Source organism: Opisthocomus hoazin, chromosome 8, assembly GCF_030867145.1.
Source record: "Opisthocomus hoazin isolate bOpiHoa1 chromosome 8, bOpiHoa1.hap1, whole genome shotgun sequence".
NCBI classification, from domain to species: Eukaryota; Metazoa; Chordata; class Aves; order Opisthocomiformes; family Opisthocomidae; genus Opisthocomus; species Opisthocomus hoazin.
Genome location: NC_134421.1, coordinates 23880578 through 23905603, shown reverse-complemented (window position 1 = coordinate 23905603; position 25026 = coordinate 23880578). Strand labels below are relative to the sequence as shown.

Genomic DNA, 25026 nt, shown 5'->3' with positions numbered 1-25026 from the left:
CATTAAATCACTGCTTCTTATAAATTTATTTATTTTCCTTTACAAACTCGTAAACTAGTTTATATCATGTACCATCTTCAATAAAGCTATCAATACTCTTATGATGGAAATACTATTGTACTCAGTGTTCCTTCTTTTAAAGTCAATAATACCCTCTTTTCTTTTTTGCTCCCTCTTAAATTATAATGGCATCTGGATCAGATTTTCCATGGTCTTTTCTCATCACAGAAAACCGAAAGATCAAAGAGTGTTTTAACAGCTGTTCGTTGGTCATGTTCTTAAAAAGCGTGGAGGCAGTATGTTTTAGCAATCCATTCCCCTCCCTCATTCACTCTCTCATATCCAAAGTTATGAATTTCCTTCTCTAAAGCAAACAGCCAAACCAAATACCTGATATAACTACACAAAGTGTGAGTCCTAACCAAATTATATCATATACACTCGTGCATCTTGTATCTCTTTTACCTAGTCAATTATTTGCTTTGTTTAGCCTCTTCCACCACTAGAGGATGAACAAAATCATCGATGATAATTTACTCCAGCAGGAAATATTTGTGTAGCACAAAAACAGCGCTTCAGAAACCACAAACTCTGTTGTCCTTCTTGGTTTCTGATGAAGATTAGCCAACATTTTGCAAAGCAGAAGCAAGAGACTGATAGCTGAAATTTCTGGTCAGAATTAGGAAGCTAGTTTTGGAAAAAATAGTATTTAAACAAAAAGTAAACTTTCATATGCACCAGGATTAATACGCCAGTAAGGTTAAGAGCTCATTTAAGTTGCTGCATATGATATGTAATCATTTAATAATTTTCAGCATTGTTATTAGTAGTAACAAGTACTGTATCCTACAGATCTATCAGCCTCAGAAACTCCTATCTGGAAGCATTCCAGAAAACGAAAATATATTTCTAAAGAATAACATCTCTAATTTACACAGTGAAATGGCTCCTTCTCACTATGTAAGTATTCATAACCTTAATAACATTTTAGAACAGAAATATAATTTACCTTGTTAGTCAAGTTCCTGGAGCTATCTGAAGGCAGTTAGAAATCACTGTAAATTCACAGCCTTTGGCTGCTAAACACAGTGTTGCTTCCTGTCCTCCTAAGAATTAATAGCATATAAAACTTGAAGTACATGCTAGTATTCCCAGATGTATTACCATGCACACCTTATTAGCTATTGTTTCTAATTTGACGTTGCTTCAGAGTTTGGGCTTACCTCAGCTTTCTTGGATCTTCTTCTCTTTCTATTGGTCACTGTTGTTCGACTGTAATAGTTTGAGGCAGGCTACAAGCCGTGTTCTATGAATACAGCCTAATATATACGCATCAGTGGCTACAGCTTTTAACCCCTAAAATAACTAAGGCACCTCAGCACCTAGGCAGGAAAAGACAGCAAATCCTGACTTAAGTATCAAGCAGCCACAGAGCTGAACGCATTTGATTTTTATGTTTTAACAGATGAGAGGAACGGGCTGAGATAAAACAGGTAACACAAAGTGTAACTTTATTCAAAATTTTTGTCAAAAAATACTTTGCACGCAAAGTTTGCTTACATCATAATTCATTCTCATAATACCTGAACTGGCCACAAAGAATTAAAAACAGTGCCATCTGTTTGTACGGAAATATTTTATTTGATTTTTATCAAATGCAGATGCTGCCATTTAAAGACATAATTCTCTATTAGGAGAAGAAGATAGCAAAAGCATTTGCTAGGAATGTTTTAATAACATGTTTTCATTTCTTTAGGGATTAAGCCATGCCTTTTCCTTTTTGTCCAGAGATATATTCACATATATTTCTACAAATTTTTCATATTCTCCAGTGTCTCCTGAAGTGACGTCTGTTTTTAATTATGAAGGCACCAATTAAATATCTTATTTTATTATTGATCTAAAGTAAACTGTTTCCAGCCAACTTGCTCTCCAAGGCATAGACACGTATTTCTCACATTAAGTATTTTGAAGGATTTTTATTATTTTTTTTAGTCCAAAAGTAAAGTAACACCTTAGTATCAGGAAAACTATCTATGTTCGAAGCCAGAACAATGGCATAAATATTTCAAGGAAATAGCTAATGAAAATGCTGGAAACAAAACATATCCTGATACCTTTTATGAGTTTATATTAGTTACAAAACTTATTTATATAATTATTTTAATTCAGTTTTACCTACTCTTTTTTAATAATAAAACTTCTAACAGCTTATTTCACAATGTTTAGTACTTCCCTTCCTAAACAAAGAATGTCTCAAAAGAAGAATAGAAGTAGAGTAGACAAAAAAAAAAGTAATCAAAAGAAGGAAAGAAGCCCTTAAGTACAGGCGTATCTTCCACTGATTTCAGCAGGGCTAATGTTAAACACATCAAAAGATTTTGTTCATAAGTATATGTTTCTATTACTTTGGTTTTTATTTAGCAAAAAAAATACAGCCTCAGTACCAGTAATTTTTACATGGTTTAAGTATGCACTTAAAAATAAAACAAGTGCTTAAGTGTTTCACTCTGCTAGAACTCCAGACACTTTTCTTAAAGATTATTAGGGCTTTCTTATAAGCCAGGTATAAAATTGATTCCTTCATGCATACTAAGATGTATATTTAAAAATCTTAAACTAGATGAAAATAATTTACATCTATACCTAAAAATAAAGAGTCTAGCTTTAAGCAGAAGTACTAATTATAAGCACAAAAGTATAACAATGATGTAATGTATAAACACTTTCATTATAAGTGTCACTTTACAAACTAGGCCTGAAAACTTTTCCTTTGTCCTCCCACAGCAGATGTGGTACCACATATTAATGATGAAGAAGCTTTTCATCTGGACTCCAGAGAAGAGAGTTGGGGAGAGGTGAGGGCACCACTGTATGAAGGTTAAAATAGTTGTGTGTTCAGTTGTGAATGATTTAAGGAGGTTTCACTATGAAAAGTGTATCTATGATTCTTGAGAAATCTAGGCAGTGCAATGTAAAACTGGTTTGCATTTGTGCTAAATCTGCACAGACTGTGTAGAGAGGCTACAGAGGTGCTGAGGTCTGTCCACCATTAAAGAACAAGCCGAGACCTTCACCAATGTTATACTGAAGGGTTTAAAATAGTGAGTCCTGGTGGCAGATATCTGTTGTGACACACTTAAATGTAAGTTGCCAGATGTTGCACATTTAACAAAAAAAGAAAGACTGATTTATCTTGCACTTCATGGGGGTCTGAATTTACCCTTCAACCTGCTAATCACGCACAGATGTTCGTGATGTTATCACAGAAGTCACTGGCAGAGGGACTTGCTGTTTACCTTGTGACAGGCAGTGGGCCTATATGTATGAATTACTGTTCAACAAGGGAGAGGCACGTTGCAGTCTGCCCTTTGTGGATTTGCAGGCCAGATATTTGATCCTTATAAAACACATCTGCCATCCAATTCAAAGAAGCGGTTTTTCACCTGGAGAAGAAAACAGCAAAAAATTTACTAAGACTTTCTCAGTAATGTGTATGTATTCTCAAAAGTCTGGGAAAGATCTCTGCAAGAGCAAGTGATTGCTTGGGTGCCCAAGCAGATTTTACAAAGAGGCCTGCTTTCCAGGAAACCTTCACGATTACACACAAATTCTCAATCACGCATTTGTTTTGTTCTGTCTTCCATCATCTGGTGTTACCATTTATTATTTACAGGGTGCAATATATGGTGATAAAATTTTACAGACTAATAAAAGACCATGGCCAAGATTTTAAAAAACGACTAATGGTTAGTGAGGGATTTTGCTTTGAGTATTCAACTTGAGACACCTTCCAGAGCCTTAGTTTCAGTAAGAAAGGATTAAGAATTTTGTGTTAATGGAGTAATTTTTAACATGTGAAGCTGAGCAATCAAAGAAAAATATCAGTGAAACATGAACTGCTCCTGAGATCATGAACAGTGTCCCAAAAGGTAACGGTATGCAAGGTATTTTCATGACACTAAAAGGAAGTGCAAAAATTGTTACAGTAAAAATACTGTGAATGCCCACTCTGTGAATTTTAGAGACCTTTTAAATATACTGCTGGGAGTATTCTAGTTTGAGGAAGATGTCTCAAGCTATCACAGAATTTTTGCTCCATATGTCTTCCTGGCAATCCACGTCATCATTGTTAAGCAATGTAATAAGAGAATCTGTATTAAAAAAAATCAAACACTGAGGAACACCAACAACAGCAGGAGGTGGTAGTATCTCCTAGAGCAGAGTGGTGTACATGCTTGCGACTCGAATAGTCCACAAGCTCGAGAAAGACTGGAAAGGCTAAAAAGATAGACTAAGAAAGACCCACTGGGAGGAGATATGGACAAGAGCTGTTGTTCTGTTTCAACATCAAAGTTGCTGACGGTGAAAAAATTTCTTGCTTTCAGTAATGGCTGCCATATGTCTCAGATTTAATACAAAGCAAGGTCTGTTAAACATCAAGCATGTGTATAGTTCATCACCAGCAAACCCAGGAGTATACTGCAAGCAGAGTTAATTTACCAGCCCTGTGGACTTCTCCATTTAGCAAAGGCTGCAATGCACTGTGCCTAATTTGGGTACTACTTTACTAAAATGCTAGGTGTCTTGCTCCAAAAGACAACCAATTTATCTGAAACATGCTCTTAAATTCCCCTCGTGATGACTAGAGAAAAGATATTCCTTCAAAACCTGCAGAAGTAAGTCCAGTTTATGTACCCTTCACCATATACTCTACAGGTAGCTCCAGACAGCCGTGCAGATCACTTCAGGCAAATGTTTACATTTACTAAGGGTTCCATCTGCCTCTTTCACTTCTGAAGATTTGAATATAGTGGTGATCTCTCTCTGTTTTTGCATTGCTGCTTGAAATAGAGTAGGAAGCTCTGAGTTTTACTCAGAGTCAGAAAGACAAAACTTCTATTTCCAGTTCTTTGATCACCAGACAGTGATATATCCCAATTAATAATATCTGCTACAGATTTTAAAATGAAGCCACAAAAGGACAGCAAGACCAAAGAGTCTAAAATAAAGCAGATGAGTGAGGCCTTGAGGTTAGCCCAAGGGACAGTGCAAATAGATCAAAGGGGCCAGCACAGATGTTCCAGACGCTGCTGCTACGGATGCATTTTATTCTACATAATTCCAATGAGAAATAAAATCAAAACAGACTTAGGAGCAGGCGCCTTACACCTCTCCTAGAAGACTAAAATTGCTTACCTAGACCTCTCAGTGGGAGAAATTGCATCTCTTATTTAAGTAGGCATTTCTGTGCATATGCAGGCAGCTGAAGTATAAGGAGTTTACCTGGGGAATTGTTAGGTTAGATCAGGAGACATTATTTAAAGGAACTGTGGAAAATGGTTGGGCTGGCTTAATTTCTGAAATGCAGATGTCACCTTCCCACTTGTATATATACAATTTAAGAAGATGAGATCCTATTCTAAAACCCAGAAGTAAATTTCTAGCAGTTCACTTTCTGCACACCTTCACTCCCTTGTAAAAACCAGAGTGAAAACCGAGTAGTTCAGCTTAAAGAGATAGTTGCAGAGCAACATTTTTCAGAACAGAATGACTATGGAAAATAGCTCAGCTTTTAAGGGAAATACAGTGCTCTCCTGAATATGCTTCGTTAAGGATTTTTTTGGCTGTCTGTTCCCTTTCTCTCTCTATTTTGAGCTCTTTACCACAGTGACACCATAAAGATTCTGTGACACAATGCCAAGATCTGGTATTTATCTTGGCTAGCTAGGTTTAGTTTACCTACTATGTAAATATGGCTGTCAATCTCTTACCTTAATTTATTTTCATGCTTTCAAAAATTTCAACACTGAAACAAAACTATTCTACCCAGGGACCCAGTGTTTAATGTGCTAGATGTGCAACCATATATACTAAATGTATCTTAAATTTAATATCAAACATGCATTTATCAATTGCACACATACATTGAGTTCTTGGGTCTACATGTGGCTAGTTAGATGATTAATATTTTCCAGGCAACTAATGGTAAAGTAAAACATGAATTAGACATCTGATGCCCATTCTGTAGATCTGCAGTTTTGAAAAGTAAGCCATCATGGATTAAATATTCTAAGATAGCATAAAGATAGTGAAAACAAGCTATTAGGTGTTAGCATTACTTTTGTTCTCTTATTCTATTCTGTTGTTAAAAAAGTACAAAAATTTTTGAATTTGTCTTCAATTTAGATTCCTATAATAAGATAATGAATTCTGAAAAGCTTAGACTTACAGATAGGTCTGTCCTCTAAAATAAATGACAAGGGTTTCATAAATGAGTACTCCCACAACGTAATGAAAAAAATATTTTAGTTCCCTTATAATAAAGCTCTGCTTTAGTGATTCTTCCAGATGAGAAATTCAAGTTCAGGTGCTTTTTCAATGTTTAAAAAGAAAAGCCAAATGGCATAAGCTATATGAAAACTCAGCCCTTATTTTGTTCTCTGTTAATGGTAATATTTTTTGGTCTGATTTTTAATGTGGATACTCTTTGGCAAATACTGGAATTAAGCATTAGAATGTGTGATTTTTTTTTTGAACTGTCATGTTAGTCATAATTTTTGAGAGTTGGCATTTCCCAAAGCACTCAGGTTTTCTTCCAGAGTCTTGACTTGAATCTAGAATCTCACTCACTGTGAATACTCATCACTCATTATCCTTTCAGACGGAACATGTTGAAACTAATTTTTTACACTATAGATAAAAGTCCTCAACACACAGCACTTTGGTGCCAACTGACACCACCTTTTTCTTTGACGACAGCTCTGGAACCCAGCTCCAGGGAGAATTCATGCATCCATCCCTATCCAAGCACTGTGCAGTGCTCCAGAGGCTCTTAACAGTCAGGGCTGTGCTCCAGCATTGGCTACTCATATCTCAGATGATTCCCCACTCATCATGTTGGCTGCTGTGAATTCCAGACATAAATGCCTAGTTCTTTCCCTCATTCTATATATAGCACACACTTCACCTCAGGACTGTGGTTTTCATTGAGAACAACATAACTGTCATCATTTTGAATCTAGGGAGGGAATGAAAACGCTGCTGAGGATGACTTTTCTTACCCAAACTTAGGAATCTGAATAAAACCATCTCATTTTTACACACAGAATCACAAATTCTTCTTGAATTCAATGCAACCTCTTACATGATTTTGAGAATTTATTACAGTTTATTTTATTGGCAGCAAAATGGTTGCAATGATGAAGTCTAAACAGGAAGTTCAGGAAATATTTGTCTATTGAGTTTGGAAACCAGTATACAGATTAAGATGGATCACAGATACACACAATGAGATACCGTAATGTTGATGAAAACAGGAATTTTGAAAGACAGCACTTGGCCTTGTTTATCTTAAGGATAACTTATATTAAATTGGGTTATAATGTATGAAATTTCTAAAGACTTTCAGTACTTCGGTCTGAAGTCTTATGCATGTTTCAGTAAAATCATTATCTTCAATAGAAACACATTTTTACAGATATTATTCAATGTATTCCAAAGTGTCCTTGTGATTTTTGGAATATGTGCTCTGGTCAGGTTGACCAGATAACACTGCTGTCTTGCATGCTTTAACCCACACTAGGAAACAAGGGATAAAGACCAAAATGCTCTTTTTGCACAGCATAGCTGCCTGTATAGTTAAATCTAACCACCCATTCACTTTTGCAGGTCCAAAGGCTCCATGGTAACTCAGTCACATCCATAGCCATAAACCCTTGTGCTAACTGAGCAATACAAGAACTATTTGAGCTGCAGTAGGAAAGAAAACCGGAGCAGTAACCTGCATACTAGCATGGAACTCCTGGCATGGTAGCTCTCCAGGTTAGTGGTACAGTAGTGTCTTTCTCTGCTGAGTGCCAGTGCATCAACCCCAGCAATTAGTTCGTCTGTCTATTAAGAAAATGCATATTTCCCAGTGCAGCTGTGCCCAGAGGTGGACCTAGCAAGCAGTTCCTTAAGGGATATGAGGTGTGTGAGGTTTTGCATGTCTGATGAAAGATAGAAGCCTAAAGTCAGCAAATTCTGTACTATTAAGCAGCTAGTTATGTTTTCTGGCAAAGAAAAGTGCTACAATTCACATTGGTATCCCAGACTTGGTCTGCTTTATCTCACCAAAATTCATTCCTGTTCCTTGGGGAACAAAAACAACCCCACTTACAGAGTCTGATTCTGAGAAAGTAGTAAAAAACTTGGTCTATAGGCTAATCAAAATGATCTTATGGTGGATTAACTGTTACAACCAGATCTGTTAGAAGGTATAGGCAGAACTTCTAAACAATTTTAAACAAAGTGGGATTTTTTTCATGAACATTTAAAAATATTTTTAAACATCTCATAACATTGGATTTAGACATTGTTTTTCAAAGTGTCACTGAAGAATTCTTTCCTTGTAAGGGGGGTTTGATTTGCCCTCTTTTTCCAGAACAGTAGTACTTTTTCCAAAATAAAGCTTTCTCTTTTTCGTAAGTCAGGTGCATTTGATCAAATCCCTGTGCTTCCACACTGTCATCTGGACTATAAATAATATTTTTCCTTTCATGCATTTGCTTCATTTCTTCAGTGCCTTCTAATTAAGAAGTTTTTTTTCTGCTTTTCTTTAGCAATTTCAGAATACAAAGGTATGCTGTACCACAGAGATACTGCATAAGGGGGATTATACTTATATAATAATTATTTAGGTAAGCAAGACTTGTTATAAATGCGGTTTCTTATCTGCAGATTAAGATTTCAAATTCTGAAAAGAAAGATAACCCCCCCCCAAACACGTAGATGGGGTTACACAAAGAATCATGCTTTATAACAGCTAAAAGTAGTAATTTTTCAGATATGCTGCTACCCACTGAAATCCTGAACTCTTGATTATATGCCTATACCTTCCTATACTTTGATGGAGGGATACAGATGCTGACAAAAAAAACCCAGCTAGAATCTGAAGGGACCACAAAAGCTGTCAAAATGAGGTCAATTTAGTGTAACCAACCTGAAATCTTCAGGGCAAAGTGTTTATGTGATTTAGTGAGCACAGCCTTGAGCGATTGAGTCTCACCTCCGAACTCATTCCATCTGGACACTTCAGGCAGGTCACCTCTGAAAGAAGACTGGTGGGATCCTTCTTGTGGTTCCAGCACGTGGAGATATGGGAACAATTATTTTCCATCTATCCCACAATCACAACTTTATCTCAGAGTCTGTGGAGTGTATTATGATTAAAAGTGTTCAGCCTCTTCTTTTAAGGATGTTTTGCTTTGCATAATGAAGTGATCATTTGCTCAGGCACTTGAACCTGACATTCCCACATTCAAATTGGGTGCCCCGAAATATAGATTTAGCACTCCTTTTCTTTCTCTGTGATTATTAATGTTGAACTCTTCACACTAAGTAGAGAAGGTTTAAGAGATATTTGTCCATGAACACTATATAGCTTACTCATTAAGTTATTTTCTTATAGACTGAGAGTCTTTTACCCAGTATCTAAATCCGCAAAAAAGTTCACAACCAAAATGTCCCCTATGACCACTCTGTCCATTGGGATGGTAACCCGTAAGACTGTTTCCCTTATTTTCTATAGCCATCTAACATGTCTGCCAGAGCTGCCGCACATGGAAGAGTCAGATGGGATAGATCTCTGACTTCATCGCCAGCAGTCAGAGGCTCACAAGCATCAAAATCGGAGCAGATTTGCGCAGGCCAGCTGCAGACATCTGGACATTGAAGGAAAGTTTCCACAGTTTTTACCTATGGAATCTCTATCCAAATGTTAGCTGAGTTATGATTTTATGACTATTATGGGAGTCTGAATTATGGACTGGAACCTGAAACAATAAATTTTCCATGTGAATTCAATGCAAAACTTTTCAGCTGTAAAGCTGGTATTAAAATTTATATTTTCCCCCATCGGTTACGAGTATTCTTAGAACCACAGATTCACAGAAATTATAAATGATTTTGAAGGAACATCTGAAGGTCGTTTAGTTCAACCTCCTTCTGAAAATAAGGCTAACTTCAAAGGCAGATAAGTTCCTCAGGGCACTGCCCACGCAAGTTCTGAAAATCTCTAAGGATGGAGAGGCCACAACCTCCTTGAGCCATCAGTGTCAGTGCTTTGCACACTCATTGTGAAGAATTTCTTTGTATGATGTCCATCCTGAATTTATCTTTCTAAATTTTTGCTTTGCTTCCTTGTCCTTTCATTGTGCACCCCTGAGTCTGGCCTCTTTTTTTACAGTGCTCTTTTAGGCAGTGGAAGACTGCAATAAATCATGGGACTGAGGCATATGGTATACTGAGAGAGGCTAAGGGGTGTGACCAGGTATAGCCTGGAAAGCAAAAGGCTGAGGGAAGTTCCCTTTGCAGCTTTCCATCTTAGTGTGTTTGTCCACTGAACTCCATTCTTGCCTTATAACCTCACAGTCCGTACAGTCTTCAGTCTATGCTTGTTGCAGCTGTACATATAACAATTCAGAGTGCCTTTTTTAATGGTGTTATGCTTTCTTGTTCCCAGTTTTCACAATAAATTAATGTTAAGCACCTACCTATTTATTCCCTTTCAGCAAAACCGAAGGTTTGAGAGTAGGGATAGGACCCCACCAGGTTCCTTTCAGTAGAAGGACAGCTGTAATCAGCCACTGCTCACAGGCTACCTTTCATGATCCATGCAGCTCTATAAAGCAGTAGAGGGCATGCAGGGTTTATGCTCCCGGTGTATGTCCAAAATTCATGAGTCACTGCTTGTTCCTTCTAGGGAACTTCTGTAATTTAATCTAATATGAAAAATGTCTTTTAAATACTAGTTTATTTGAAAGGTGACTTTATCCTTGTGAACAGCTGGGAAACATAGTTCCAGCCCAGTTCCTGAAATTTTGTGGGTAAGGTTTTTGTCTGCTGATTTTGTAAATTGTAGTTATTGTAACATAGCTTTTCATGACCTTAGTAGCAAACTTTCCTTTTTATGTCTGCTTTCAAATTCACGTCTTTCCAAAACATCTGGATTTTTGTAATTTCATGCATATGAACTTTCACCTGAAGATATCATGACAAATTTACCCACTTTGACCTAAAAGATGGAGACACATACTGTAAGTAAATTGTATAGTTATACTGTAGGCTGCATATTATGTAGCCCTAAACAGAGCTTAGGTCAGGTTAATTTACCCAGTCTGCTGGCTCCATACTGTTGCAGCTGTGTTTTTATGTGTTCATGTCTGCCTATTTTTAAGTAACATGTTTGCACCTGTACACAGAAGTATTTTATAATATGATCAGGTTAGGTGGGATCAGGGATATATGCATCATGATTTTCCATTCTCCACAGTGCTGAGGGCTTTATAACCAAGACCCATCACCTTCACTTCCAGGAAGGGCTGAAACTGCAAACTGCAGTGACACTGTGTCCAAAACTCTAGCTCTGTTAAGTGTTCCCAAATACCTACATTTCTGTCTAGTATCTAGACAACAATTCATGTAGCTTTCATAAACTGAGAACTAAGGTACATGTATATTGTTGCCTATCTGTTTCTGCAAGATATGTAGCTGTTGGGAACTTAAACGGTCTTTATAGTGATTTAAACCAAATCACTAATACAGAAGCAGAATCCTGTACTTCTGTGTCTCACAATATGAAAGCAAAGAGGTATGGTGTCCCATTTCTCTTTTAGCAGAAGGACCAACCTCATGTTCCAGTATTTTCACAGATAATGTGAAGAGCAAGCTATGCAATGTTCTATCTCCCCATTTAAATGGAAATTTCTGAACGACAGGAAAGAAGTGGTCAGGAGAAAAATGTACTGCCAAATGCTGTTTTCTCTTACAGATCACAGAATTGTAGAATAGTTTGTACTGGAAGGGACATTTAAAGGTCATCTAGTCCACTCCCCCTGCAGTGAGCAGGGCCATGATCAGCTACGTCCAGTTGCTCAGAGACCTGTCCAACCTAACCTTGAATGTTTCCAGTGATGGGGCAGCTGCCACCTCTCTGGGCTGTCCAAGTGCTCATTGCAAGGTGAAAGTTCCTCAGTTTCTGAGGGACATCATTGGTACAGTCTGTTATTTTGACAGAGGGCTTCCTTCTACTCTGTTCTTTGAAGAGAACTTCAAAATGCCTTGTGAACATCTGTGGATGCTTTATTTCCAACATGTGGTCATGCAGAAAGTACCCTCATCAACAGGTTTTATTCTATCCTGGGGTGGATGGTTCTCAGTCTTTCTGTTCACACTGTTTCATTTTGCACAAAGATAATGGATTCGCTGAAACAAATTGAAAAGAAGAATACATTTCTGTCCTGTTTGCTAGATCACAGCTATGTGGTGACACATCAGTTTGTGTTCTAGATGTCTTCGTGTTTAGTGTATTTTCCTGTGAAGGGGGCAGTTGGGTTAAAACCTCTCTGGAAATAGTTGAATGCTGTTTCCACATATTTTTTAATATTCTTTGGAGTCTTTGACATGCACTTCTTTCTTCTTATCCTGTGTTGTAACACCTAGGTGCTATCCCATAGTGATTCCCACTCCAATGTGCTCAGAAAGCCCCAATTTTAAACTTTATTCTTCTGTGAAAATTCTAGCTTACTTGTAACAAAAGTTACTTTCAATCTTTCCTGTATCTGGATAAAAAAAGTCATAACACCCATGAATTCCAAAATGGCAAAAGTAAGGAAGGAAATACTTCTATTGCCTCCTGCATTTCTCCTTTTGTTTTAGTCCTGGATTTCTTTGCAAGTTGTGCATTGATTCTGAATGTCTGGAACTGGCAATGTGCCAACTAAACATTTTGGTGTGGGTTTTTTTGTTTTGTTTTGTTTTGTTTTGTGGGTTTTTTTTCCAAAGGTGATAGTTTCTGCTTCTGTTCTAGAAGCTAGAAGAGTTTCTGTTTGAGCATTTAATAGTCTAGTAGTTGAAAAGAAAATAGTACCCCTGGGAAGATCTGTGTTTGCAAGAAAGCCATTTATGGCTTTCAGTTACTAACACATTTATTTTAGTGTGTGTTCCAGGATGCTGACAATATTTGGAATATTCATTCCAGGATAGAATATACTACCATCTCTCTATCATGGGTAGCTAGGGTTGGATTTTATTCATTGCCTGTGACTTCTGAGAGATTTCATTGTTCTTTTGAAAATGCTGAGAAATTAATTTGCACTATTTCATAGTGCTGTGACTCCCATACTGCAAACTCCGTAAGGCGTTGACTTAGTGGCCAACACAAGTGCAGTGGAGTATGTTAAACTATATGTTTACAAACATATAGAAACTTAAAAGTAGAGAAAACAGTTTATTTAATCTTACAATAAATTTTAATATTAATAGAATATCTTAGATTATCTTGCTATAATCTGAAGGTTTTTTTCAATTTATGAAAGACTGTAACAGTTGACAATCCTATGGACACAAAAATAGTATTTGCATGTTTTATTTTCTACAATCTGGTTAAAAGTAGCATGCAGGTAATTGAATAAAAATACTTGTATATATGACTTATTTTGAAATAAAAACTATACCAGCAATGGATAAAAATCTTACCATGAAATATTAAATGAAAGTATGACAAAAAGAAGAGTAAACAATTTTTTAACCTGAAAAATATTTTTTTCCCTGTTATCTTTCACATATTCCATTAATTTAACTATGTCATGGGCTCTGAAAACATATTTTCATACATTTTAATTGTTCTTAGATTGCTAAATTATTTTTTCCTTTGTATTTAATACCAGTACAAAAAAGGCGTAAATAATTAAGAAAGTTAGTTTGGTTGTAGAGAAATCTTGTATTTACACACAGGCTAGCCCATCCTGCTCAGCACTTTTATGAAACCCACTTGACTTCCATGTAAGTCTGGTACCAGCTGGAATGTATTGCATGCATGGACATATGTTTCTATGAAGTTGAATGCTTTTCATCAACTTACCTAGCCAGATGAAGGCATTTTTTACACCACATTTAGTCATTCTTGTGCTTTCTAAATAGAACCATTTGTAAAAATATGCACACATTTCCTTAAGGTTGCCAAGTGCATTCTAAATATTAACAAATAGCACGGATAATATGCAGATTGACATTTTATTTAAGGCATATCCTAATTTTAAAGAGCTATCGAGATGTAATTCCTGTAGTTACTGCCCCTAGAAGGGAACTGGATGCTCCCAGGTATCTCACTCCAATGAAATCTCAGCAGCCACCCGAAGGCAGTTGTACATCTCCTGTGGCAGGTCAGCCCGAGTGAGATTGTTTCCATCCAGGCGTAAATGTGTGATCTTGGAATAGGTCATTGGCCCAACAACCTTACAGAAGCTGCTCAATGGGAACTCTGAAACAAAGGGAACAAGAATAAGAAAAAGCATGAATAATTAGGTCAAATAGGACAAAACAATATTTTTCTCCTGTTAAAATTTTATTTGGAAATTGTGACCTTAAATGCATTCTACTATTTTTCAGTATCTTGCATATCCACTGAAGTAACTCCCCATGAGTTTACTGGAACTTGAGCAGCCCATGTAAGGCGAGATTCTTTCTGTTAGTTGTGAGAGGTTCAGCATTTCAAGACTGAGTTTTTCAAGTGCTGTGTGCTCCCAGTACCCTTTTGATTTTCAAGACTTCAGATTTTATATGGAGGTCTAATCTGGCGTTTAGAAAAAAGGAAAAAAATGAATCTCTGGTAAAACCAGAGATGCAGAGGGAGGAATCGATCATGCTGGGTACATTATGATGGAAGGGTAAAACAGTGTTACATAAGATATTGAAGGAAGTAAAAAGTTTCTGGAGAAACTGAAACCATGATATGGCCTTACCTTTAAGAACAGTCAGTCCAACGGGTGTATGTGTCACATAATATTTTGGATGTGTCATTTTGATTTACTGGTTTCAAAATGAAATTTGGGGCTGGGTCTGGGGAGGAGTTTTACACTGAAATTATATAGTTGAACTTTTCCAGAACAGCAGGATTAGAAGATGAGTATAAAAGTAAAAAAATATTTATTAAAAAATTTATATTTATTGTCATTTATATGTTATGAAATATATAGCCTCTATTCAGTTGAAGTATTACTTGGTTCACATAACACCGGACAGGTCCTGAATGGAAAACTATGACTTGTATCTTATGAGCAGTATTAACTCTAAGCTAGAAATTACATGAAGGAGACAAACTCTGTCCTCAGTATACATAAGAACATACATATACATATTGTACACCTCTGTCATGCAGAGAAGTTCTACCCTTAAGAGAGAATGTGTGTGAATAAACCTGATGTCCTCCACATAACACATTGTGTCATTCCACAAAGATGGCCCTTCATTCTCACCTGTGTTTCCTTGGAGTTAGACAGAGGATTAGTCTATTGAAAAGCTCCATCACTGCTAAAGAAGCAGTCTGAGAGGCTTGTTCTTCTTTGGGCCATTGACATCAATTGAATTCACACAGGAAATATTTTAAAGGGACGCCCTCAATGAATCCATTCATCAGTATGAGGACAAATGTCGTATCTTTGGTTGCTTTTATGTTACAAAGGACCAGGTCTCATAGTTTCTGAGAAATCAAGGTAGCGTTCTCAAAAGCAGATGCCATTTTAACTACCAATGACAGGTCATTCCTGGACTTCTGAAAACACCACTTCATATATATTTTCTGCGTGAGTATGTAACTCATCTAAGAAAATGTGATGACCTACATCACATTGTAGTACTAAAGGAAGTGGAGAAAGTATCTTTCATATCTCCACTTTAACTTCAGTTGGATTCTTTCAGAACTGGCATTACAGTAATCTGTCATTGAAGAAACATGGCTTGTGTAAACTCAGTATAAATGTACACCCATCTCTACAGACATCTCTTTAAAGCTTAGAGCTTAGTTAATTGTTTTGGACACAGAGATATGGTATTGAAGAATGGGTGAAGATATGTGTATCTTTCACAAAATAAGTTATTTTGAGTAGGGATTAAGGAAAAGTGTTTAAAATATTATATCTTCATCACAAATTTGATTAAGCAAATCAAAACAGTTTCCTAGATTTTGTATATTGTACAGCCTTCCTTTGGAAGGGTGAGGGATAAAATACAACCTTAATGGCACATTTATTTGTCAGTCCATATTGCAATATAGTGTAATTTAAGCCTGTACACCAATTCAGATTCTCTTCCAATTCAGAAGGTACCAGCTGAAGTGAACTGATGGTTCTTGTGAGATAAATTCATATAATCTGAGAGATATTTTGACGATTAGATCTGTATGGAACTTTGCTGAATGAAAACACAAGTTCCTAAGGCTTTGAACTCATTTACTTGGCCTACAGTCTATACCATTAACTATTTAGGTCCCGTTCTCTGTAGATAATTTGGGTGTAATTTGCAAAGATTAAAATAAACATGATTTCTAATAATTTTTTTTTTCATTTTCTTGTCATTCAGGAACAACATGGTAGGTATATTTTTATTGAAGGCAGACACTTGAAATCTTTCTAAATTTAGATATTTTTTTTTTCCATATTGTACCTTTTTGAACAAAAATACTGACATTTGATTCCAAAAAAAGGTGTGCTTATACAAGTTGGGTAGATGCTTAACTACTGAAAGGATGTAAATATCATGTATGTAAACCACAAATTTTATCTAGGTTACCAGAATACCCAGCTGTGCTGACTATTTATGAGACTGAAGCCACTTTGGATGTGGATGCAAATCTAGTCCTCACGGAAGTCAAAAAACTCTGTCATGGGCTTCAGTGGAATTTTGCTCCAACATTTGGTCCAGATTGTTTGCATTTGGGTATTAATGTTTTATACAGTTCATATAATTGTCATTTGTTAGAAGCATATTCAAAATGTTTGTTTTCTGGTTGTGGTATCCACTAGTAGAAAATAAGATAAGTGGGTCTTGTGAATGCACTTAATGTACTGTTACCTATATGATCTGTACAGGAACTGAGATCAGTGAGACTAGAGCATTGTTGCATAAAATATGTCAGTATCTTACTTCCTCCTCTATTACACTTACTAGTGTTGCAGGTGCTAAAATTTCTTGTTGAATTTATAATATTCAGGTTCAGAGGCAACGTACCTGGAATTTTGCCACTAGTATGGCATTCATATTTTCCTAACACAGAATTCCTGCATGAGCCAGACACTGAGAGAATAAGAAGGACTGGATGAAAATTGAATTTTCATGTGAACAATTATTTTCTTACTAAAAGTGTCTGTTGCCATAAGAAATTCTGATATTCTAACAAACTACCTGAATATTTGAAATATCTGGGGAAAAAAAAACATAAATCAGCCACAGGCCTCTCCTCTCCTCTCCTCTCCTCTCCTCTCCTCTCCTCTCCTCTCCTCTCCTCTCCTCTCCTCTCCTCTCCTCTCCTCTCCTCTCCTCTCCTCTCCTCTCCTCTCCTCTCCTCTCCTCTCCTCTCCTCTCCAATTCTTCCACACCTATAGAGCAAAATCGGAGCATAGAAACACTTATTTTTTAGACTAAATTCTTTTTTTTACTATATGCTAGGTGAGAGTATATCCCTTGTACTTCAGGAGTGCAAGCAGTCTTTAGCTGAGAAGAAGATTGATTGTGTAAATATTCCTTGTTCACGCATACAATACTGTGGGCAATCCTAATGGGATCTGAAGTCCCATTGTCATCCTTGCTGGTCTGTGGGCACACAGTAATCATATCTGAATCATTTCTGCACAGCCCATTGTTTAGAATAACTATAGTTATGGTGCAGGTACTGATCCAGCTGATGGACTGGAGCAGAATATATGGCCCTTTAACTGTCATCAGGAACATTTTAATACTCCCCCTTGTTATACTCCATTCACATGGTGTCTTCTTGCTGGGGTTTCATGTGGAAACAACAACTCTCTCCTTAATCCTTCACAAGTACAAATGAAATATGGAAAAGACCACCCAAGGACCCTTTTCTTGTACCACTGAACCTCTTTGATTTCTCTGCTTTCTTCAATCCTGCAGAGTTGCTATTTACTTTGAGGAGTCTGCAAAAGAAGTGTGTGTGTATATAAAAAGACATAGATATAGGTATATTCCTAATGTCATCTTAAAGCATGATAACAAGCCATTGTTGTTATTAAGCAGAAAATTCTACCCTTAAATTACTACTAATAAGAAATATTAAAAAAAGAAATTTCAATTTAGGAGTTACTGTTTAGGGTTGAGGTCTGGAGGAAGCAAGAGCTTTTATAAACCATCCATGGTCCTATGCTAGCTTGCAGATCCAACTAGCATCAAGTACAGTGGATGGAGTATACAGCTGATACCTAACAAATTCAGTATAATAAATGGGCTTCGATTTATTAGTTAGAGATCAGAGGAGTTACTCTGAATTTGTCTTCATTCCGGTTTGCTATTCACTTTGACCACTGCATCACAGATGAGAACATACTGAAGTGAAGCGAATTATGCTACAAAATTTTTATGTGTACATTCATTAACTCTTGTTCAAAAAGCTGAATGTCACTCAAAGGAGAATATTTTTCAAAGAGGTAATTTCCTATGTGTTGCAATGCATAATGACTGTAGCAAGCCTAGGATGAAACTCACAGACAATAATTTAGAGAAAAATTCCCTTTCTAGTAATATTAAAAGGGTTAGAACCATATTACTCTTCCTTAGACAAACATAAATGTTGATTGATAGCCTAAAGGTACCTGAGAAAAAGGGACACAGTAACAAATGAAGAACTCTGGAGAAATATATTTATGTTAGGTTTTAGTGTAAGTGAAAACTTTTAACTATGTATGCATAATCTGAAAGTTTATTCCTTTGGTACATTTTAGGACAATTTATCATCACCTCTAATACTGAAGGGTCCCTCTCTCAGTATATGTGTACTACAGGCCATGGTATGGAAGGGAAGCTGGCCTTATTTACAGCCATGATTACATAAATCTCCAGCAGATTACAGTATTTTATTAAAAAAAGAAACTAGTCATTTGTTTGAGGCTTAAATACTCTAAGGTAAATCAACTCAATTTTTAGAAAGACTAAGCACTCACAGCTGTAGGCCAGGTGTAATGAATAGTGAACTGCAAAGGCTTTGATCATGCTGTAACTGGTGCTTCATTAAACTGAAATGCTTATTGATAACTAAATTTTTTCCCACGTATTCAGTTAGCATCTTAGAGAACACAATATTATGCCTGTGAAATTAGATAGTCAAGAAAATTTATTATTGAGGTCTGCTAGATTTTATGATAAAGGATCACACCATCCCCCATCTGCTGCTGACCAGTAGTCTGGAAATACAGCTTTCAAAGCTAAATTAAATTCTTGTCACAATTTCTCAGAAGTCCTTGGAAATATGAATGGAAAGCAAACTCAGTAGCTGAGTATCTTGGAGAAGGCTCAGACCAACCATTTTAAGCAGCCAAAATTGCCTTGTGTATATCATGAGAAATTAAACATCATCATTGTTGGCTCATTTAGATGAGGGAGAGTATCTGACAGAGCTCTACAGGTCACTGTGTGCGGTGCTTCATGTAAGAAGTATTCACTCATTTTTTTTTTCCCTCATCAAAACAAGGAACTAAGACATAAAGGGAAAACAAAAATCATAATGTTGAGGAAAATAAGAAAATACAAAACATTCCATTAGGTCTTGCCCTTTGTCTGGTAAAATCCGTGCTAAAATATTTGCCTTTAGAGGCTATGTCTGCATAGAGTTAGCTATGTATGGAATTGCTGACACTGATAACCTAAACCTCTGATGAATACAAGCAGGCAAACAAAAGAAAGGGTTTTATGGTTTACTTTACACCAAGTAGCACGATGATGCAAGTCCTTGTGCAGAAACGCTATTATGTTTGACAGATATGCTTCTCCATCAGAGTCCACCATTGACAGAGGTGCAGCTGGAGAGCTTCTTACGCGACGGTGAGGCCTCTCCAGCTCTGCAATGCCTCCTTCCCACCCCAGGATTAGGACAGCCTAGTAAAACCCTGTCTGATTAGAAATCTCTGTGATCTCATGCAAGATGTGACATTTATTGACTTTAAAATGAATATTTTTTCAAAGTATGCTTGAATGGAGACAAGCTTGCCTTCTGATTATGACATGCGGAATGGGAATGAAAAGAAGAAACAACAGGGGTTGTTTCCAAACAGCTTTGGATTTCAAGATGGGTTTAGAGGGATACTGCATGAGAGAAGGGAGGAAAGAAAAATCAGCAACTTTGTTGTATCGTTTTCACTGTGCCTCATGCCTGATACCTTATGAATTTGTTGTCTTCTCCCTGTCTCCTCCCTCTAGCACTTTCACTACCAGCTCTCTGAAAGGTTACACATAAAATCCCCAGCTGATAACTGTCTCTTTTTGCTGACTTATGAATTATGAATGTCTTCCACACTGATTAAACTTTTCCCATTATTTTTTCCTCAGTTCTACAAGACAACTCCTTTGGCTTCTATGGAGTTATTCCAATTTACGTGAGATGAAGATTTGGCCAATAATACCCACATTAGCATGAAAACAGAAACTTCTGTCTTTAAGGTTAATTTGAGTAGTTATCAGGTAAATGCCTGTCTTTTAACATTAATGTGGACAACAGTCAGGGAAATGTCAGCGTGCTGACAGTCTAACCAGTACCATTTCTTCAAACTGGTTGATCTATCCTTTCAGATACTTGCATTGACTCTCAGTTCCAGTCTGTGGTAAAAAATTATGAAAATATGCAAATTTAACTCACTGTTAATTTTGTTGACTTGGAGGTAGAAGTTTTCAAGGTTCTCACTGACGGTTGGAATGCTCTTCAGCTGATTGAAGGAGAGATCCAACTCAACCAGTGAAGTAATATTGAAGACATTGCCTGGTATTCCAGAGTCTGTTAATTTATTGTGGGATAAGCGTAAATATTGCAGGGTTTTAAAACCTTGGAAGTACTCATCAGGAACATTGGAGATCTGGTTATTATCAAAATACAGCATGAGTAAAGAGTGAGGCAGTCCTGTTGGTAGCTTTGTAAGTCGATTGAAGCTCAAGTCAAGATACAAAAGTGAATTCAGGCCTTTAAAAGCCCCAGAAATAGAATCTGCTTTCAGCTGGTTGTTCTGGAGATGAACGACAGTCAGATTCACCAGCCCCTCCAGTGCACCAGGATTGACTTTTGTGATCTTGTTGTGACTTAATTGCAGGTCATCCAGCGTTTTGGGGAGTGGTCCAACAGCTTCAGTCAAATTGTTGTAGTTAATGTGAAGTTTCTTCAGATGCTTTAGTTTAGAGAAGACTCTTCCCTTAATTTTTGAATTTTCCAAATGGTTGTGATCTAAGATCAGCCACTGTAGGTCTGTTACATTATCAAATGTGTTCTCTTCAATGCCCTCAATCATATTGTTTCGAAGATAGAGGTATTTTATTCCACTTGGTACAATCGGAATTGTTTTCAATTTAAGATTGTCGCAATACATGGCGGTAGGGTAGCTTAAAGGACAATTACATTCTGGGGCACAGACTGCTGAGGATGGCCCAAAAGGATCATAACCGTAATCATCTTCAGGACCGTAAACATATTGGCAAAAAATGCCACCAATCAATAACAGAAAGACGGGTAGGGAGTTTAAAGTCATCTTTGCAAAGTGTCTTGTTCCTGTATGGTGAAAGGGAATAAAAAAGTTATAACTTTGATTTTATTTCCTCTTTCAGCAATATTTGAAATTTTACCACATAAATATTATAATTGAGAAGTGATTAATTTCTCCTTCCTGTTTAAAGCTATTAAGAAAAAATGCATTCATTTGCTAGTATTGCACTGTTACTACTTACAGTCCCTTTCTTGTTACAATCTGCCTTTGTAATGCAAAATTGCAGGCCATTCTGCTGTTGTAAGTAAAACAGTATTTATATCTTCCTGAATTCATTCATTAAGTCACAAGAAAGATGATAGAGTCGAAGTTTTTTAAACTTGGAACAGAAGAGGTTTCAGTTTTGTTGAAGGCCATGTTCAGAGGCAGTTCTGCCATTTAAATTCTATCAAGCATTCCTAATATACTGAATTGCCTCATATCTAAATAACGTGTCAATTTGACTTAAGTTTGAAAAGGCCAGGGAAGTTACAAACTGAGGGTAATGATCTGCTGAATAGTGTATTGTTAAGATGCCTGTAGCTTGAAATATCTTCTTTTCATGGATCACGTCCAGTAAAGCATGATCCACTAAGTTTCATATTTACCTAAAGAACAAAGTAGTAGAAATATATAGTATATTCTCCTGGACGTGTCCAGCAACTAACACTGCATATGTGTGCACAGGTATACTCTATCTAATATGGATCTACAGTGGATCTAAAATGACTGAATTTCAGATAGCGCAAATGTTCTTGAAAATTCTATATGTAACAATAAATGTATTGATTACATACATAGCCATTCTAAATCAATAGAACAATAAAGCACTGGCTTCACATACTTGGTCTTCCAGTTCACATACAGAAAAAGGACATTCAGTGTCCTTGGGGATGTTTTGCTGTTATATCGATACAAGTGGTCTCACCTTACTTTTTAAGGACAAACCTTTCTCATCAGATACTCCATAAGATGCTAATCTGTGAAGATTCGTACCTTGCTTTTATTTCTTACTAACTAGATAGGTCTTGTGTTGGAAAAGTGGGTCTAGCATCACTAAAGTCAGTGAGCTTACTCTGATTTTCACCAGTAAAAGACAAGGCTCGGTGTATTCAAATCCTGTTCAGAGAGTGAGACAATGAAGAAAATCCTTAGAACCTTCTTGTTCTCAATTAATTTCAGAAAGTATGTGAAGCCTGTAAACAGACCACCAGATATTGATCTCAGATCTGGGCAATCTTCCAGCAGAGTAAGTTGGTCTTGCTATTGGCATTGTTTAGAGTTCACAGAGTACCTAGTGTGAAAATGCAGGGCCATAGCCAGAACGTCTTCCCTAATTCTACATTTTCATGCTTTTATTGACTTCATAAAAGCCACATCATATTCTAGTCAGCTAATAATCTCAACTAAAGCACGTCTAGGCAGGGTCTATTAATTTCATGCAGTACAGCATGAAGATTTTTTTTAAAATGTTCTCATGTTATCTCCAGTCAGTCACCAACAAAGTCCTTCTGGTAGATATTAAGCTGCTGTCCCCTGAATAAGGACAATTGCATATCTTTTCCATGGTGTTGGTCCCATTGCATTTATCTAATTACAAACCGTAGCATAGAGCAATCATTGAAATAAGAGTTATCAGTGTAATTTCCTCTCTCTGTTCTTCATTACTGCATAAAAACATGCAAACTCAACCTTCAGTCCTCTGCTGGTATAAGTAAGTACAGCTCCTCTAAAAGCAAAGACACTACTGTGGCACAGCTGAGCTCAAAATCTGGTCCTGTTTAGGTACTAAACATTAAGGGTGGAGGACTAACTGCTCCTGCATTCAAAGTATAAGACAGAGTGTAATGAACTTCTTGGACTACACTCTTTGGACTTACAGTGGCATTTTTACACATTTGCATCATTCTATAGTCTTACTGATAAAGTAGCATAAACATCCTATGTTAAATTCAGATTCTGTTGTTCTTCTAGTTTCAAATTATATTTGTAATGCTAAATGCTATTATTGATATCATAGGCTGACAGTTCTTTCAAATAATATACAATGTTGAACTGCTCTGCACAACCCTGGAAATCATTAAAAAGTTTGATAGCGGATGTTTTGAATTATTTTATTAAAAATATTTTAAAATATAGATGACAATTCTGTAGTGCAAGGGCATATGAGCATGTCTGTGACATAAAATAGCACAGTAAAATACATATGTAGTGTAGTTAACTTGGTTTATTCATGGATTCCTAAGTCATATATCTAAAAGCTTATCAGAAATGTAAAAGATAAATAGATTGTGTATACACATTTGTTTGTTGCACTGAACTATATGAATCCAAAAGATAAAATCAGAATATATTCTTAGATGTTTATCTTGTAATATAAATATGCTTGAACTAATTGCCTGTGTTTGTTCTAACCTGTTATGTTTTTAAAATACCTGTGAAAATATTGGTGAAGTTGCTGAGGCAACTTGCCAAAACATACTAAATGGCAAATCCAAGATTCTGGAAAAATGCTTACTACAGTAGAGTAGACAAATCATTGAAACTATTTTGGAGCTAGTCTATACTACCTTAATTTAAAAGTTGTTGTGAAACAAAATAAATATAAGCTTATAATTCAATCAGCCTTAAACTAAAGATACCCTTATTCTGTAGCATAACATCTTACATAGTTTGCAAAAGTTTTAATTTTAAAATGTATCACTAATATGTTTAAAATTTCCTTTAAAATTATCTAAAATTTTCAAAATATCTATAATTTTCCTTTCATTGTTTACTTGATTAATTATTGAAATATCAGGATACCTTGTCTTTTTGTAAAAAGAAGCAAAATGATTTAACAAATGGAGTCTGTGGAGCTCTATTAGCTTATGAATGAAGAAGCAAGCAGTGAATAGTCTTACAAATTTCTTTGTACTGTACATCAACTCTTCTGAAGTAGAGCAAAACAGACTATAAAAAAGTGCAACGCTGATGCACAAAATATGTGAGGTTGTTTTAAGGAAACTGAGAAAGTATATCCACAAAGCAACTGTTGATTTGTGTTCAATTCACAAACTGGCAAACTTATCCTGACATGCTTATCCTGAATGAAAGCATTTTCCCATTACAGCTATATTTAAATAGCTGAACATTACAGTTAAAACATGCAGCAGCACTTACCTTACTGCCTTGAAGCTGCTTTCCTTAATTCCCAGAGCAGATGAAATAAGGGACTGTATCGACCAATATATGCTGTAAACAGTGTCAGGAGGTAAAAGTCTGCCAGATCCTCTGTGTTACAAGAGGGGAAAAAAAAAAAAAAGCCCTAGTCACGCTGTTCTCTGAAGCTGCTATGTCATCATGGTGATCTCGTGGTGTGGCATGTACAAAAACGCAGCGCTCTAATGAAGTGCAGGTGGATACCATATTTTGTACAAGGACAACCCATTTGTTATTCCTGTGGGATGAGAGAATGATCAGTGTTTCACAAACC

The 25026-nt window shown here is 36.4% G+C and overlaps 1 protein-coding gene across 1 annotated transcript in view; it reads right to left on the bottom strand.

The window, feature by feature from the left end:
* The window catches only part of LOC104334502 (keratocan), a 33432-nt gene extending 8612 nt beyond the window's left edge, over positions 1 to 24820 (bottom strand). Inside the window, exons 1-3 of the mRNA XM_009940146.2 lie at positions 24714 to 24820; positions 20681 to 21577; positions 14152 to 14302 (exon numbers count right to left, since the gene is read on the bottom strand). Coding sequence (XP_009938448.2) covers positions 14152 to 14302; positions 20681 to 21557 — 1028 coding nt within the window. The 5' untranslated portion in view covers positions 21558 to 21577; positions 24714 to 24820. The remainder of the gene's footprint in view (positions 1 to 14151; positions 14303 to 20680; positions 21578 to 24713) is intronic.
* Between the last annotated feature and the right edge of the window lie 206 nt (positions 24821 to 25026).